Source organism: Neolamprologus multifasciatus, chromosome 17 (genome assembly GCF_963576455.1).
Source record: "Neolamprologus multifasciatus chromosome 17, fNeoMul1.2, whole genome shotgun sequence".
NCBI lineage: Eukaryota > Metazoa > Chordata > Actinopteri > Cichliformes > Cichlidae > Neolamprologus > Neolamprologus multifasciatus.
In genome coordinates, this window is record NC_140455.1 from 34805896 (window position 1) to 34823462 (window position 17567).

At 39.5% G+C, this 17567-nt stretch overlaps 1 protein-coding gene across 1 annotated transcript in view; it reads right to left on the reverse strand.

The window, feature by feature from the left end:
- The window catches only part of slc2a13a (solute carrier family 2 member 13a), a 106005-nt gene extending 91671 nt beyond the window's left edge, over window positions 1-14334 (reverse strand). Inside the window, exon 1 of the mRNA XM_085137987.1 lies at window positions 13430-14334. Coding sequence (XP_084994113.1) covers window positions 13430-14000 — 571 coding nt within the window. The 5' untranslated portion in view covers window positions 14001-14334. The remainder of the gene's footprint in view (window positions 1-13429) is intronic.
- Window positions 14335-17567: the final 3233 nt, after the last annotated feature.

Genomic DNA, 17567 nt, shown 5'->3' on the forward strand with positions numbered 1-17567 from the left:
AAAACTGATGGAACATCCAGCAACTTAAAACAGTGGCATTCAGCCATCTCACATACAGAAACTACTGCAGAGTCTCCTGGGAATTGTAGTTTTAAAGTCATCTGAACCCAAAAAGAAACAAAGTCACAAATGACCAAAGCAGTTTGTCTGCTTTAATTCCTCTTCTGTTGCGTGTGCTAGCCTCATGCACAACTCCCATCATTCTACCTGTTTTAGCCTTATGCATCACTGCCATATCTCTGTCCAAGTCCCGCCTGCTGCTATAGCCCGCCATATGCCTGCCGGCGAGATACGACAGCTGATGTTGTTACATTTAATGAGCAATGAATCATGTCCATTTCACATGCTGCTGCAGGTGGTGATGGGGAAAATATGTTAGAGCCCATCTGAGCATACAGGCCAGGAAGAAGGTTAAATAGTGTACCGATTCGCTTCGGCTTATCCGTCATCTGGGATTAAATATTTTTGACTTTGAGTCTCTGGAGTCCAACATCGCAGTGACTTTTTCTGTTTATTAGTGTACCTTTCTTTCATTAATGCACAGAAAGATGATTTGGAAATTGTTTAATATACTAGTGTAAATATGAAAACAGTTATATCTTCTTTTTTAATATACGTTGAATTTCACACCAATAGTTTAGGGCCTCCTTTGTCATATTTTTCTTTACATGACGAGCCAAATGTTTACACTGGGTGCATTTATTTTATTTACATGAAAGAGTTTTAACTTGGGTTTGTAATTAACTGAACACTTACATCTGTTTTCTGAGGCGATCCTGAGACCAGTGAGTTGTAAATGTTCTCTGTGTCCTACACTCTAATAGTTTAGCTCATGATAAATAGATTTTAATTTTTAACACATTTTTAATCTCATCTATCCCTCAGAGCACTTTTTACACTGAAGCTGCATCCGCAGACACTTTTGAATGCGTTGATCCATTAGAGGGTAACTGGGTTTGAGTACCTTGACCAAGGACACTTCAGCATAGGGTTGCTGGAGCTGGGGAACAGACCAATGACTAGGGATGGGTATCGTTTAGGTTTTATCCGATACCAGTACCAAACCGGTACTTTTGAAACGGTGCCGGTGCTTAAACGGTGCTCAAACCGGCGCTTAAAGAATGGAGAACACAAAATTGGTCCAAAAACCTCTCATGTTCAGCTGTTTTTTTGTAAAAAGATAACAATGTTAGCCTTTTCTGCAGCTATGGGGCATATATGGTATCATTCTTGGCTGGAAGCAGTGCTTAAACAATGGAAAAAACACAAACTTTGTCCAAAAACCTCTCATGTTTAGCTGTTTTTTTGTAAAAAGATAACAATGTTAGCCTTTTCTGCAGCTATGGGGCATATATGGTATCATTCTTGGCTGGAAGCAGTGCTTAAACAATGGAAAAAAACACAAACTTTGTCTAAAAACCTCTCATGTTTAACTGTTTCCCACTTTTTCTTTGGTCATTTTAGCCTTTTTGGCCAGGGTGAAGGGAGTATCTGCCATCAAACAAGAAGACAGCCGCATGTAACTATGATGGTGTTTGCTAGTTCACCTTACATGCATTAATGTAATAACGTGGTTAGCCTACTCAACGTAAATTACACACGAACAACATTAAGCTACTCACGCAGAGAAGAACGGCTGCTGCTGCCATCATCATCCGTCATCATTTCTGCTACACTGGCAGGGCTACGGCTACACCCGCAGTAGATGTGCTCGGTGTGAGGTCTCGCAGCAAGCTATCAAATACGGCGCATTTCTCGGCTTTAAAAAAAAACCGCTATGCGTTGCCAGGTGTTTCATCGGATTTGAGGTGTTACCTCCTTTGACAGTATCACACTATCAGCTTAAAGCACTTGTTGCAGGCTGCTGAGTTTGCATATTTTGCTGTGAAGTACAGCCAGACTTTTGACCGCTTCGCCTTGGGCATTTTTAATCTGTAGCTCTGCTCTAAAAGAACGTATGTACCTGGCCCCGCCTACTATCCTCGGAAACGTAAAATAATTGGCTACCCATCCCTACCAATGACCTTCTGAACAGCAGATAACCTGTTACAAAATCTCAGTCAACAAAAACAATAAGGTTTTTGGAGTTGTACTTGAGAACTGGATAACCAGTGTGAAGTGTATTTGACTAAAACAAATAACATTATTTGTAATATTAAGTAATAAAGACTTATAAGGTTGGGTGGCTGTTGCCTCACAGCAAGAGCAGCAGTTCCACCATCAGGGCAGGGTCTTTCTGTGTGGAGTTTGTATGTTCTCCCTGTGTTTGTGTGGGTTCTCCCAGGGTACTTCGGCTTCCCCTCACAGTCCAAAGACATGCAGTTAGTGGAGATAGGTTAATTGGAAACTCTAAATTGCCCATAGATGTGAATGCTTGTGTATATGTGTTAGCCCTGTGACAGTATGGCGACCTGTCCAGGGTGTACACTGCCTCTTGCCAAAGATGGCTGGGATAGGCTCCAGCAACCCCCACGACCCTGAAAAGGATAAATGTAAGCGAATGCATGGAACTTCTATGGTTGACTTCCACATTGTCAAACGTGTATGATAGCTATTGCATCCACCTGTGAATGATTTCCCTCTAATGTTAGGTTATCTGTTGCACACCGTGCTTGCAGGATTTCTCTGAATTTCCTGAAACTTTAAATTATTTTATATACCATTTTGACATTGATAAACTGTTTGAACTGTTCGTCCTATCAGTCTTTCACAGAGTTTTCTCACCTTACAGACACTTCTAGGACGCTCCACATCATGTTACTGACCTGCTCTCAGTTAACTTGTTGTGAGATGTTCAACCAGATGCTTTGTTGATGGCACTTTTTTCAGTCTGTGCTCCTGACTGAGTTGAACTGATATCAATTTAAAATTAAAAGAATAAACAATATTTTTTATTATTCTTAATAACATATAGGTCAAAATATAGAAGAGATCTGCAATTAATGCACTGAAATCAGCATTCCATTTTAAAGATCATGATTGTATGTTAAATCTAACTGGACCCAATAAAATACGGATTGGAAAACCAAGCTTTGTTCCTTCACTCCTTACCCAGGAAATAGATCCCGCTGCCATACAGAAGACCAGCTAATTCAGGGAGATAATATATTTACTTTCAAAATCATATTTCAAATGGATTATGTAAATTATAATTTTATCTAGAAAACTATAGATTAGACAAAACTACTGAGCCACACCTGTTAATCTATGAATTCGGGTATTTTCTGTCCCATTGCAACAGGTATAAAACATCAAGCACCCAGTCATTCAATCTGCCTTTACAAACATCTGTGAAAGAATTGATTATTGTTTTTATTATTAGTATTGTTATGATTAGGATGGCATTGTTGCAACAATGATTCCTCTGGCATTAACATCAGCATGAGAACTGTGCACTGGGAGCTTCACGGCATGAATTTCCATGTCTGAGCAGCTTCCATAAGGTTTAATGTGTAGGTGATCCATATTATGTACAGAGTCTTGCTTCCAAGATGTCTGAAGAGTAGGTTGAAAGGTTAGTATTTTCTACACCAGCTTATTCCAGGTAGGGCTGCCACGATTAGTCGACTATCAAAATCATTGACGACTGATTTAATAGTCGACGCGTTGTTTGAAGCTTTGTAAGATCACAAAAGACGCAGGAATAAGTAGTAGGATTTAAGAGTGTAATAACGGGCTGAAACAGGAGATGGCAGCACTGCATGTACAAGGATGCCAGATGCCGTTAAACCCTGAAGAAGAAGAAGAAGCTGTGTCCCAGAATTCATGGCGCAGCCCAGCTCAGTTTCCAACAATGGCGGCAGCTAGTTAGTTTTAATATTACTCTTATTATTCTTTCTGTGTCACAAAATAAACGTTTAACAGGCGAGAATGTAGCGGTGTAAACCTCAAATATCTGCTCAGTTTATCAAGACACCACATATTTTCAAAAGCGCGCCGACGTTTTCGGAGACGTCTGTTACCCACTAGCTCGATAGCTAGCCGGAGGCAAGGCTAACTAAAGCCCGTGAAAACACCAGACTCCCGGCAAATCATTTTCAAACCCACCGCCCTCTTTCGCTACTCAGGTTAAATATATATAAGTCACTTAGATAACTTAAAATGTTATTGTTTGGCTTTTTTTTTAGTATTTTATTTGTTCCTGACTAAATCGGTTTGGCTGAGATTAAAGTTATAGTTTTTACACAGCTGAATAAACGTCAAGCAGACAACTGATTATCAGAAGTGTGAGATGCTCGAGAATATACTCCGGTGTCCTGTTATATTTTAGATAGCAAGGAGTTTATTAAACTTCACCGAGACAATCTGCAAATTTCATTAAAATTTAATAAACTATCATCTTGTCTTTATATTTAGTTAGCACATACCTTAAACACTTAAAGCTGTAAGCTAATGATAGTTATATAAGAGCAGATGCTGCTGGTGCAATAAACCATACGTTCTACGTCCAATGGATGATGATCTGATTAGTCGACTAATCGCAAAAATAATTGGTGACTAGTCGACTATCAAAATAATCGTTTGTGGCAGCCCTAATTCCAGGCATATGAATATACCATATTTGTCTTTAAAAACTAACACAGGTTGTTGTGTGTCAGCCTCTCTCTGCATCAGTATCACTGTTTTAGAGCACACATACTTAAAAAAAGTGACAGGATATGAGTAATGTCAAGTATTCATAATCCTTTATAATTCTCAATAGTAATAAAACTAAAAAACAAACAAACAAATTAACTCGTGTTATATTTCTTTACTTGAGTGTGAGTCCCTTTACCAACACACTTGCACTATGCTTCTTCTCTTATTAATGAGCTCTCTATTCAGCACTGAGGACAGCTCGCAACACTCACACATACAAACACAAACGCAGTCTGAAGTTGCTGTCTGGTCTAAGCAGGACACTTAACAAAGGATCTGTCTGGTCTTCTAAAGGCAGGCTCTAGGCACACAGTACAAAGGCTAGGACTGAGACTTGATCAGAAGAACGAGGGAGATACTTCTTCAGAATCGCCACGACTATGATCTTGACAGACAGAACATTTTCTGGATGTGTTGTTGTTATGATGTTGTTCTTATAATGGAAGCCGATTTTTTAGGATCCTCTAACAGAGGAACATGCAAAGTAAGGGGAAGGGAAAAATCTGATACATACTTTTAAATGTGTGTAATTGTGAATCGTGATTGAATGGATTAATGAAAGCAGGAAAAGCTGTAACCTTTCGTAATTGAATTCAGTAAAAAAAGTAACAATTTTTGATTGGTTCCTCTAAAAGCATGTTATGGAATAATAAGACTTGTTCTGGAAGGCTTAATTCAGAAATTAGCCACTGCTAAATTTCATGCTCTGGAGAGTCAAAATGCGCAAATGTCAAGCCGAACCCTCTCATCTTTTAAAAACTTGACATTTAAGTGATGTAATTTGCACATTAAAACAATATTATGCGCATAAACAAACTTCTCATTAAGTCTACATTTAGGTTTCGCCTGGTTAGGAAGAGAATTGCGACTTAATTATATGAACCAACCAATTAATTAGCAAGCCTGCAGGTTGTAATTAAATGTTATCTCAGTGTAATTAACAGTACTATTTTTAAGCGGGCCTATCTCCTCTTTCAAAGAACAAAACATTTCAACGCTTGCAACTGCTAGATAATTTAGCCAGAAAACATAATTATACAGTCACTATGAGGGTGTCTGTGCGTCCTGTTTTTTTGTCTGTGTGTGAGGCATTGGATTATGACTAACTAAGCCAGCATGCATCAGAGGCTTAAGGCAGAAAAGAAACATTTTTATGGCTCTTTGTTGAACAAATGAAAATGCATTGTCTTGGGGCAAGCTCTCCGGTGATTGGTTAAATCTGACAAATGGAAAAGTTTTGAAAATGGAAAGTTTTTCACAGATTAAATTTTTAATGACCTAGCTTGTCCTTGAAAATGTAAAAAGAAAAGAGGGAAAACTTAGATCGCTTCCTTCGTGATCGTGGGGACGTCTTCTAGCATGTTAACATGAGCGTTGTTAGCTGTAACGTTACTCTGTTTTGGAAGCATTGTTCGCTCACCGATGCCTAAAGCTGTTGGTTGCTTCACTGTAGGGCAGAGGTCTCCAACTCCAGTCCTCAAGAGTTACTTTACTGCAGCTTTTAAATAGATCCTTGTTCCAACACACCTGAATCAAATGACTGGCTCGTTAGCAGGCCTTTGCCAAACCTGATGGCATGCTGAAGAGGTGATTCAACCATTTGATTCAGCTGTGTTGGAGTAGGGATGCATCTAAAAGCTGCAGGACAATAGCTCTCAAGGACTGGAGTTGGAGACCCCTGATAAAGGGTGAATTGAGGATACAGCTGAATAATTCCCCCAATATATCATAAACTGATATCCACTTACGAGGACATTATACTGCTACTGTTCTATCAGAATGAATTTAAACGAATATCCTCATATGTGGCTCTTATTTTCCTTAAAAACAAAAATAAGGTTAAAAAAAAAATCTGGTAATTCTTTGTTTTTACATTCATCGGGCCCCAATCAGCCCAAATATCAAAGAGAAATTAAAAAAGCATGTCGTGCAAGAGTTTGGGTCTTAGGCTAATTAAGAGGATAATTTTCATATTCACCAAATTTTGTTTTCAAAGCCTCGGAGAGCCACTGGTGACGGCAAAAGAGCTGCATGTAACAGCTCTAGACTTCCTCTAGGCTTTTTTTTTTAATTCAATTTTTTTTTGATGTTTTGATTTTGAATTATGATTTTTTTTTTTGGTTCCCCTGACTACCAAAACTTCGGAGAACAATTTGATAAAAGCAGAAATATTGACTGCCTATCTATCTATCTATCTATCTATCTATCTATCTATCTATCTATCTATCTATCTATCTATCTATCTATCTATCTATGTGTGTGTATGTATAGGAAATTATGGTTTGGATGTGGATAACTGTTTGACTGAATTTGAAAATACTAAATCAAATAATAAATTAGAGTTCGTCCCGCAAGTCTGGCTCAATATCGTCTGTCTGCTTGCGCAAGCACCAGCTCATATCGCACAACAGTCGATGTGCTTAGGCAAAGGTCAGCTCAACAATAACCAGGTTTATGTGTAGAAATACAAGAAGGCATGGCATGGCGGTGTATGGCCTTTCCTGGTTTGACAAACAGCTCTGATGACCTTTCCGGTGAGTCCTGTTCAAAAACGCTCAACAGTTGGCTTTTCTGAGAACTGACATTTGTGTTAATGTGCAGGTGATCGGACTGGGCCAGAAAAATTGCATGCAAAACAGGTTGCCTCATTAGCGTCTCCACCTTCAGTTTGCCTCATTATCTTTGAGTGTCTGGCTCACGCATGCTTGGTTAATGGAGATCTCTGTATGGTAAAAATGTAACAGCACAAAAGGGAGGGGATACTTATGATGTAACAGCTGAAATGACCCATGTGATTAGTTCCCTCCCTCATAAGAGCAATCAGAGCTTGTTCAGTTAATGATAGTGTGCAGCTGACACTTTAGCAGTCTCTGTATTTCATGCATTTATTTGCTGTTTTTTTCACAGCTCTGAAAACAATTATTGCTTTTCCCTCAGTTTTTATTACTTTTGTTTCTAAAAAAACCCCAACTCCAACTCAATAAATTTCTTTAGATTCGTATCAGTGTTATGACTGCTTGTGTTAATATCACAGTATATTTATAGACTGGTATTTCACTCTCGGTGTTTACAGCGGCTGACTGCCCATCACCTATGTGTATTAGGGATGGGATAATGTATATATAGGGCAATACACAGCAAAATATCACTCCAATTATAAACAACTGACACAAAATATAAATAATGTCTTCTTTTCTTTTTCTTTAGTTATTTTTTTGTATTCAGTGACAAACAGCTCTAAAATCTAAAACAGAAGGAAAATAATGATTATAATAAAATAACCTAATATGTTTAAAACAGAATAGAAAGAAGCATAAGCTGATTTAACCACTAGTTAGTAACGATTAATTGTTATTTTTACTTTCTGTTTATGTCCTACCCAATCATAAATCCTCCATACAGTTTGCTACATATATTTGGCTTTGTAGCTCGAATAACAAACCAAGACACGTATGTACTTACAGGTATATACTAGGGGTGCAACAATACTCGTATTGGTATTGGTACTCATATGTATCGAACAATACAAACTTTTTTATTTATTTTTCTTCTGACGATGCTGTCTGTGTTGAGCGCTCATTGGATCTGTGTTCGACTACTCCGCCTAGGCTGCACTGTCGAGCGCAGATCCACTGAGCGCAGCGCAAGCTAGCAAGACAGAAGCAAAGCTCGTTGCAACATGGCAACTGCCTCAATGCTACCCGAAACTGAGCCTCCCCCACCCTCATTCAGATCTGGCGTCTTGGTTTTCATGTGAAGCATGACCCTGAAGGTAAGCGCGTCATGGACAAAAGTAAAACAGTATGTCGGATGTGCCACGCGATGCTCAATTGGTGGGAACTAGTGCGTTAGCGCAGTTAGCTTGTTAACGTGTTGACGCCGTCCAGCCCCACGCACGGGCCGATCCGTTAACGGAGATTTGCGGCGTTATGGTGTTAATGTAATTTCAACTAGATTAACGCTGACAGCACTAGTGGGAACACAACAAATATGACTGCACATTTACGCCGACATCATCGTAGTGCAAAGACAAGTGGAAGCAGACAAAAACAACAAGCACGCATGCTACAAACTTTACCCGAGTCATTTAGACAGCCGTTAGCACACGATTCTCCTTATGGGGACCTGATATGTTTAATATGCTGCTGAGAATATAGCCCAGAAGAAGCGTATAGTATAGCTTTTATTTTGGAAAGAGACATTTCTCTGTAATAAACTCTCTTTTCCAAAGATGGGTGATTCCTCGATCAGATAGATTTATTTTTTTTATTATTTTGTTGCTTCAGCAACATTAAATTTAAAAACTGTACTTTTGAGTTAAAATATATATTTATAATTTTAATAAATGACAAATTAAAAAAGCATGATCATTTTTTTGTATCAAAAAAATATCAAACCGTGACACCAAAGTATCGAACCGAACCGAGAATTTTGTGTATCGTTGCACCCCTAGTATATACATATACATACACACACATATACACATGTTAACATTAGTATGGGTTTCTCAGGCCTATGTGCGCTTCAGAGTGACACAATATGGAGAGAACAACAAGACTACATCATCAGTTTATTAAGTGGAATAATATACTTTCAGCTGCTCCCTTATTCAAAAATGACCACCACAGCGGGTTGCTCCATTGCGCCAATTATCTTTGATTTGGCAGATTTCTAAATGAGATGGCCTTCCTGACACAAACCCTCCGAGATCTTTGGCATAAGCTACCCATTTAATCTATTTTCTTCTCATATTGTAATTTCCACACAGAGCTGCAAACAAAATGCATAATTTGTCATTTATTCATTTTTAATTAATCTGTATATTATTTTTTTTACAAGAAGTCAATAAATTAAAAAAATTCCAGCATCTTATTTTGATCAACTAGCAGTACAATGCATAAATATGTTCCATTTACATGTCTACAACAGAAAAACAGAAAAAATATTTGCATAAAACACTTTTTCTCGCCATGATCTAATCAGTTATTCGAGTTTTCTTTCTTTCAGCCCTACTGATATGAACATTGTAAACCTTGTGTCCCACCCTGTCGTTTTAAATGTCAAACAGTGTATTTACTGTACTTAAATAGAGGTTCTTAATCCAACTTTCTCTAACTTAATAATGGCCATGCTTTAACAATACTTTAAAAATCAAATCCTCTACAATTCAGATGAAGTAATCAAAGAAATCATTTAGAAACTTTTCCACATTTGAAGCAGGGAGTCAAGCACAAACTCAAAACATGCCTAAAATGGGTGGATGGAGGTTTGACAGGGCACAACGACTGAGACTGAAGAGTTTTCTCAACATTTTCACACTGTGTATCCCACCGTGTAATTAGATCATCAGAGCCACCTGTCTAATTTACCATGCTAGCTAATTAGAAGTACACATTCAATTTATTTTAATCAGACAAAGTGGCAGCTATTTGCTGCCATTAAAGAAACACTTTTTCTATCAAGTGTCAGGTTTGTTTGTGTAAATGATGAGAAAAAAAGAAAAAAAAAAAACACTTCTGGAAAGTGACATTTACAAAAAAATTCAAAAATTTAATAAAAGATAAGAAAGCAGCATTTGCTTAAAGTTACAGTGTGTAGGAAATCACCACTAGATGTCAGTAGATTGCAGACTGCAGTGAACTAAATTCTATTTTCTTACCTCTCCGATTGTAAGCGCATAATTCTAGCAATGGTGGCCACTGTAGGACAAACGTTTCAGTCAGCTGCGAGATATCAAATACAATACAGAATCGTACTAATGTTAAGTTAACATCACTATACCGATGGTATGATGATACCTGCGAAACAATATGTTGCAAGACAATCACCTGTGTCAAATCATTATGTATGTTTCATTGAACGCAAAAAATAACTCTAAAGAGAATAAAAGCAAAAATTTATTATTACTTAGTACCAGTTCTTGATAATTGTGATACAATACTGTATATTGGCATATCAATGTATTATCCCATCCCTAATACACATAGGTAATGGACAGTGATCCATCTGACAGGAGCTGACAGCAAAGCCAAAGACACTATCATACAGATAAGACAGCGATATCTCTAGGTAGGCTTGTGCTAAAGCCTATCCCGATTACACTGATCAGAGTAGTCGCCCCCTGATGGACAATAAAAATAAATTCAGGATTGGTCTTTACTTTTCAGACCAACACGTTCCATCCACCGTTACATACACGTTATAGCTTTACAAACTAGGGCTGTGCTACATCATATTGTCCGCAATATTATCATTATAAATGTTTGCACGATATTAAAGTATCTTTCACACTGTATATATATATATATATATATATATATATATATATATATATATATATATATATATATATATATATGTGTGTATATATATATATATACACACATATATATATATACACACACATATATATATATATATATATATATATATATATATTTCCCTTATGCTCAGTCACTTATTATATCGCTGTGTCACTATTATTGCACTATAATGCTGCTGTTGGCACCTTGTTTCAGAAGATTCACACTTTAAGTTGGGTAGACTGTTATCAATGAGAGCAGTTCATTGGAAAAGAGCCTAAACATGCATGTATTGCAAAAATGTAAATCTGAAATAAATATAAGGGTTTCCAGCATAACCTTTAAAACTTCCATTCATTCATTATAAAATTGTCTTTCATCATTCCACTTACAGTAGTGCAAATTTAACCAAGAAGCTGTCATCATCTGCACATTTCCAGTGCCAGACAAACATGCAAATTGGAGTACGACTGGTCTTTAATCACACAAAAAGAATCCAAGTTCGAGTTGCTTCTCACAGGAAGCAAAAGAAATGCAGGAAAAGGGGAGCAAATTAATAAACGACTTTAGTTTGTTAAAGGGGTACACACCGAGCTCTTTAAGGCTGGTAGAGCTTAGTAAGGATCCCTGACCGAAGATGATAAAAATGGTGTGCAAATCCTCCGTGTATCACTGAAAGGAGCGCTTACTAGTCTCAAAAGAGGTGATGGACGAGTACCAAACCTTGAAAGCCACTTTTAACAGCAGAGATGCGACTCATGAGTAACAGCAGCTGCTATAAATAATGTGAGGCATATTGAATTGTGATCAAAAGAAGCGTTGGGTGGAAAGGCACGCAGAGTGGAAGGAAGACCACGCGGAGAGATGGATGATTCAAGAGGGTAGAAAGCTCAGAATGCAAAAATATTCAGGAAGTAGGAGAAAGGCAATGTGCAAAGGTGGGCTGCAGGGAAGGAAGCAGGGACGAGGCAGCCAATAAGACGAGTGCAACTCAATAATAAAGGCAAAATCAGAGGCACTATGTGTCTCCTGTGTGCTTTGTAGGTTCATCTGGGCTTCCTTTGATGGGGTGATATTTATCATTCAGAATGAGTTTCCCCTTTATCACCTAATGATACCCAACCAAATCTAATAATGAGAACGATGATGATGATAATGGGGACTGCAAATTGTCTAACAGCCAGTGGCATGCAGATAAAGGAAGCAGAGGGCCATGCTGCGTAATTAGACGCTGCGAGTAATTGCAAACCTCAGGCCTGTGGTGGGGGAGGAGGAGCTACAGCAGCGATGCATCACCAAAACCACCAAAAGCTTTATGATCTTTGACTTCAAGGGGCACTTAAGCCGAGTGCCACCTCTGTTCTTTCTAATGGCGAGCGAGCGAGGGGAAGTGTTGAAGAGGAAATCAATAAATCACATTATCATTAGCGCCGGGCAGGCTGAAGTAATTTCATTGGAATAGCAATTTGTCTAAACCTACCGTCGGCTTTGTTTCTTGCTCTGGACTGGTAAAAAAAACTTTTCTTAAACAAAGACTCTGGGAGCGTGCATATAAATATAAATGCGTATATAAATACGAATATTCAATATTAGATAATATTATAAAGTGGAATGATGATCCTTCCAAATACAAGACAAAATCTTTTAAAGGTAAATATTGTGGAGAGACGAGATGCAATCAGAAAACTTGCTGTCAAAATGAATACTGATCACCAGGCCTTGAGTGTGAAGGCCCTGGTATGCCCATTGTGTTGGTGGCTTTGTACAATGCCGGTAGTATCATTTTCAGACAGTCAAATCCATTTATGCTCACTGTTATGGCTCAGGTAGCCACTGCAATATTCTCCTTAATCATAGGCGTCGCCACTCAGGCAATACTGCCACATCAGCCATGATGCAGAAGGAGAAATCAAAACTTTTTCAGGAATTCTGTAAAAGGAGCCGTTAAACCCAACACTCGTGTCTTCAACCCAGCTGTGGTGGTGGCGGCACGGCACGCCAGGTTGCAAAAACCCAGAGGTGCACCACCTGCAGAAAAGCAGCCAGCTACCAATAACGCCCATGATGTCAATTTTATAGTATGGTGCTGTTCACGAGGTAAATATTTAATGGCTTTAAGGGTCCATGCGGCTGTCCGTGTGTCTGCCTGTTTTTTTGTGACACCGTGGAAAATCTCTACTACAAGGCACAAACTATACATGAACTCTAGGTAGCCGACTACAAGGAGGCTTAAAAGAAATATAACGGCTTACAGTTACTCAGGTGCTTTACTTTTCAAAGTTGAACTTAGAACAAAGTATGTTGGACATCTATAGTTTTGCTACTTGGTAGAATGAAATTGATTTATATCTGTTAGCTCCATTCCCTCCACATTTTTTTTTTAAATTTTCTTAATTCAGAATTTTTTTTTAAATTGAAATTTCTGCGACCCCACCCACCCCTTTTGCGCCCCCTTATTTCAAAAACCTGAAAACGCCCCTGAAACCTACCGAGCCCCAATCCAACGATGAGCCTACCCGCCAGGAGCACCTCTTTACCGGGAGCGCTGCTAAGGACGATCCCCCCGACGGCGAAGAAGAAGCTGGCGAGCAGTATGCACACTCTGCGCCCGAACACCCCGTTGAGAAAGCCGCCCAGCAGGGCGGAGAGGGCGGCTGCGGCCACAGTACTTGATATGAGCACCTCCTGCCACAGGGCGCTCAGGTCCAGCTCCCGCTTCAATAGGAGCATCGCCCCGGAGATCACCCCGGTGTCATAGCCGAAAAGGAAGCCCCCCAGGGCGGAGAAGATGGCCAGGACGTAGACGAAACCAGGTGTAACATCCTGCTGAAACTGCTTGCGAGCAGCTCTCTCCAGGTCTCCAGTGGACGAGGAGGGGGCTGATGGGGCACCAGCGGCGGCGGAAGCTCCAGTGGAGGCGCCCTGGCTGCTGATGCTGGCGTTGGACGGAGCCTTGATGAGACTGCGCTCACCTCCGTCGTTCACTTTCTTCCTCCTCTCGCCCATCAGGTTGCTCATACTCCGGAGGTTGTAGTCATGGTCGGCCTGCCTTCGCGACATATGGGAACTACAACACAGGACAGGGCTGCTGAGTTGTATTTGAAGCGTCTGACAACAAAACAAACACACACGCCCACCCAACTAACAGGCCTACCCCCCCACTACACTCAGCTTAGACTTAAAGTCACGCTGACTGTCCTAAGACACTTCCAAATAAAAAAAAGAAGCCCGCTGCTGAGTAAAGTTGTGCTCCAGCCCTGTTTATCCGCGCATGACATCCCTGTGGTCCTGATGGGAGAGTTGGAGAAGAGTAGGGTAGGAAAGGTGAGATAGGAGGAGTGTAGTGGATCACTTCGTCACTACCAGCGTCGGCGTGACGCAAAGAAATGTTGTTTTGGAAGCATGGAGCGGAGACTTATCAGCACCATCTTTTATGGGGAATATGCGGTCTGCTGTTGTTAACTGACCAAATCAGGCGGATTAATATGCTCGTTAATGCACATCAAAAATGTGTAAATGTCTGCTGTATAATTTCATTTGATGATGATGCTTAAGCCTCGTGAAAAAACACTTTTTTGTGTGGTTAAAGCATAAAATCATAAAAATAAGAAAAACCTTTGTTAACTAAAAGATATAAAAACCGGAATGTTGTTGCTTTAAACATTTTCAACACGTTTTACTCTTACAACAGGCTGCCTCTGGCAAAACTGGAAAACGGCTTCCACCTACTGGCAGTAGCTTTGTATTACAGGTGGAAGAACTCCAAGCGCAGACAGTCCTACAATGATGTTGTACACGTCAGCTGCTATCCACTTTTATGGATTATAGTATCTGTACTGCTTTAACACCGCCACAAAGCAAGCAGAGTATACTTCAGTGCTCTTAAAATTAAGTAGGATCAGCTGATTTTTAATGAATCAACTCTGTAACTATTAAAATATTCCAGGCAGATGAGTGTGTTGTCACTTTTGATGCTGAATACTGAACGTCTCCACTAAGGCCTAAAATCCAAACATGTAATTTATTTTTTTCCCCATCAGTCAACAAGGACAAAAAGACTGGACTTGGATTTCTAACCATTAAATTACATTTGCACAATTTCTGATTCACTTTAAATGTTGATTTTTGTTTAAAAACTATTTGATTGATCTAAATTAATCTATTTTGGCAATACATGTGTCATAATCTGTCTGCTTGAAGCTTAAAAAAAGGTTTATCAGTGACCCCATACCAACCAGTTTATCTTCTCCATACACTCAAACCCTATAATTGTCCTTCACCACTGATGAAACATAGCTGCAGTGTGCAGAATGGCATAGCAGTAAAACATTCATGAGGTCAGAGGATCAATATGTGGACAAAGGTGTCCCTGAAGAATTAACATGGCCTGAGAATGACCTGTGATTGAACCGATTACAGAAGAAGATCAATAATGAGACAGGGTTTCCATGCATATAGTACAAACCAAGAAATGTGTCTTTTAGGGAATTTACCTTTTTGTCCCCAGCTAATTGAGCCTTGAGGCTCAATTAATCTCAGAGCTGAATTAGGCTAAAATAGCTTATTTCTGATATGCCTAAAATTTGTAATGGACACATGTAAAGTAGCATCAAAATGGGTCTGATGAGTATATATATGCACAAATCCCATTCAAGTAAAATTCGCCAAACACAGCCATCCCATAGATGATGCCACTTTATAGAATAGTTAGGCTACATCATATCAAATTAACCAATTACCTTGTAGTGAAAGAATATTTAATGAGCACATTTTCTCTGAAAGTTAAAATAATTAGCATGACTAATCGGAAACTCAAAAGAAGCACTATAAGTAATACCAATTTTGAATTCAGCACCAAATCACAACAACAGTAGGCCCCAAAATAATACATACAGAGAAAAACCCAACAATCGTATGACCCTCTATGAGCAAGCACTTTGGCGACAGTGGGAAGGAAAAACTCCCTTTTAACAGGAAGAAACCTCCGACAGAACCAGGCTCAGGGAGGGGCGGGGCCATCTGCTGCGACCAGTTGAGATGAGAGAAGGAAGACAGGATAAAAGACATGCTGTGGAAGAGAGACAGAGGTTAATAACAAATATGATTCAATGCAGAGAGGTCTATGTGATGAGTGAAAAAGGTGACTGAAGAAGAAATACTCAATGCATCATGGGAATCCCCCGGCAGCCTACATCTATTGCAGCATAACTAAGGGAGGATTCAGGGTCACCTGGTCCAGCCCTAACTATATGCTTTAGCAAAATGGAAAGTTTTAAGTCACATCTTAAAAGTAGAGATAGTGTCTGTCTCCCGAATCCAAACTGGAAGCTGGTTCCACAGAAGAGGGGCCTGAAAACTGAAGGCTCTGCCTCCCATTCTACTTTTAAATACTCTAGGAACAACAAGTAGGCCTGCAGAGCGAGAGCGAAGTGCTCTAATACGGTGATATGGTACTACAAGGTCATTAAGATAAGATGGGGCCTGATTATTTAAGACCTTGTATGTGAGGAGCAGGATTTTGAATTCTGGATTTAACAGGAAGCCAATGAAGGGAAGCCAAAACAGGAGAAATATGCTCTCTCTTTCTAGTCCATGTCAGGACTCTTGCTGCAGCATTTTGGATTAACTGAAGGCTTTTCAGCAAGTTTTTAGGACATCCTGTTAATAATGAATTACAGTAGTCCAGCCTGGAAGTAATAAATGCATGAACTAGTTTTTCAGCGTCACTCTGAGACAGGATATTTCTAATTTTAGAGATGTTGCGCAAATGGTAAATGGACTGGTTCTTATATAGCGCTTTTCTACTCATCTGAGCACTCAAAGCGCTTTACACAACTTGTGCATTCACCCATTCGCACAAGCACATCTCTCTAAGTGCTTTATAGCTAACATTCACACACATTCATACTCCGATGGATGCATCGGAGAGCAATTTGGGGTTAGTATCTTGCCCAAGGATATTTGGCATGCAGACTAGGCGAAGCCAGGAATCGAACCACCAACCTTCCGATCAGTAGATGACCTGCTCTACCACCTGAGCTACAGTCACCCCAAAGCAGGAAGAAAGCAGTCTTACATATTTGTTTAATATGTGCATTGAAGGACATGTCCTGGTCAAAAATGACTCCAAGGTTCCTCACAGCTTTACTGGAGGCCAAGGTAATGCCATCCAGAGTAAGAATCTGGTTAGATACCATATTTCTAAGATTTTCAGGGCCGAGTACAATGACCTCAGTATTATCTGAATTTAGAAGCAGAAAGTTAGCAGCCATCCAAGTCTTTATGTCTTTAAGACATTCCTGCAGTTGAACTAATTGGTGTGTGTTATCTGGCTTCATGGATAGATAGAGCTGGGTGTCATCAGCATAGCAGTGAAAATGTATGCTATGTCTTCTGATGATACTGCCTAAGGGAAGCATGTATAATGTAAACAGAATTGGTCCTAGCACTGAACCCTGTGGAACTCCATAATTAACCTCACCGTGTGAAGAAGACTCTCCATTTACATGAACAAACTGGAGTCTATTAGATCAGTGGTTCCCAAACTTTTTTTGCTGGGCCCCCCTTTGTTTTACAAGAAAAATGTCCATGATTTGAACCGGGGAAACAAATCGTGGCACGATCAAC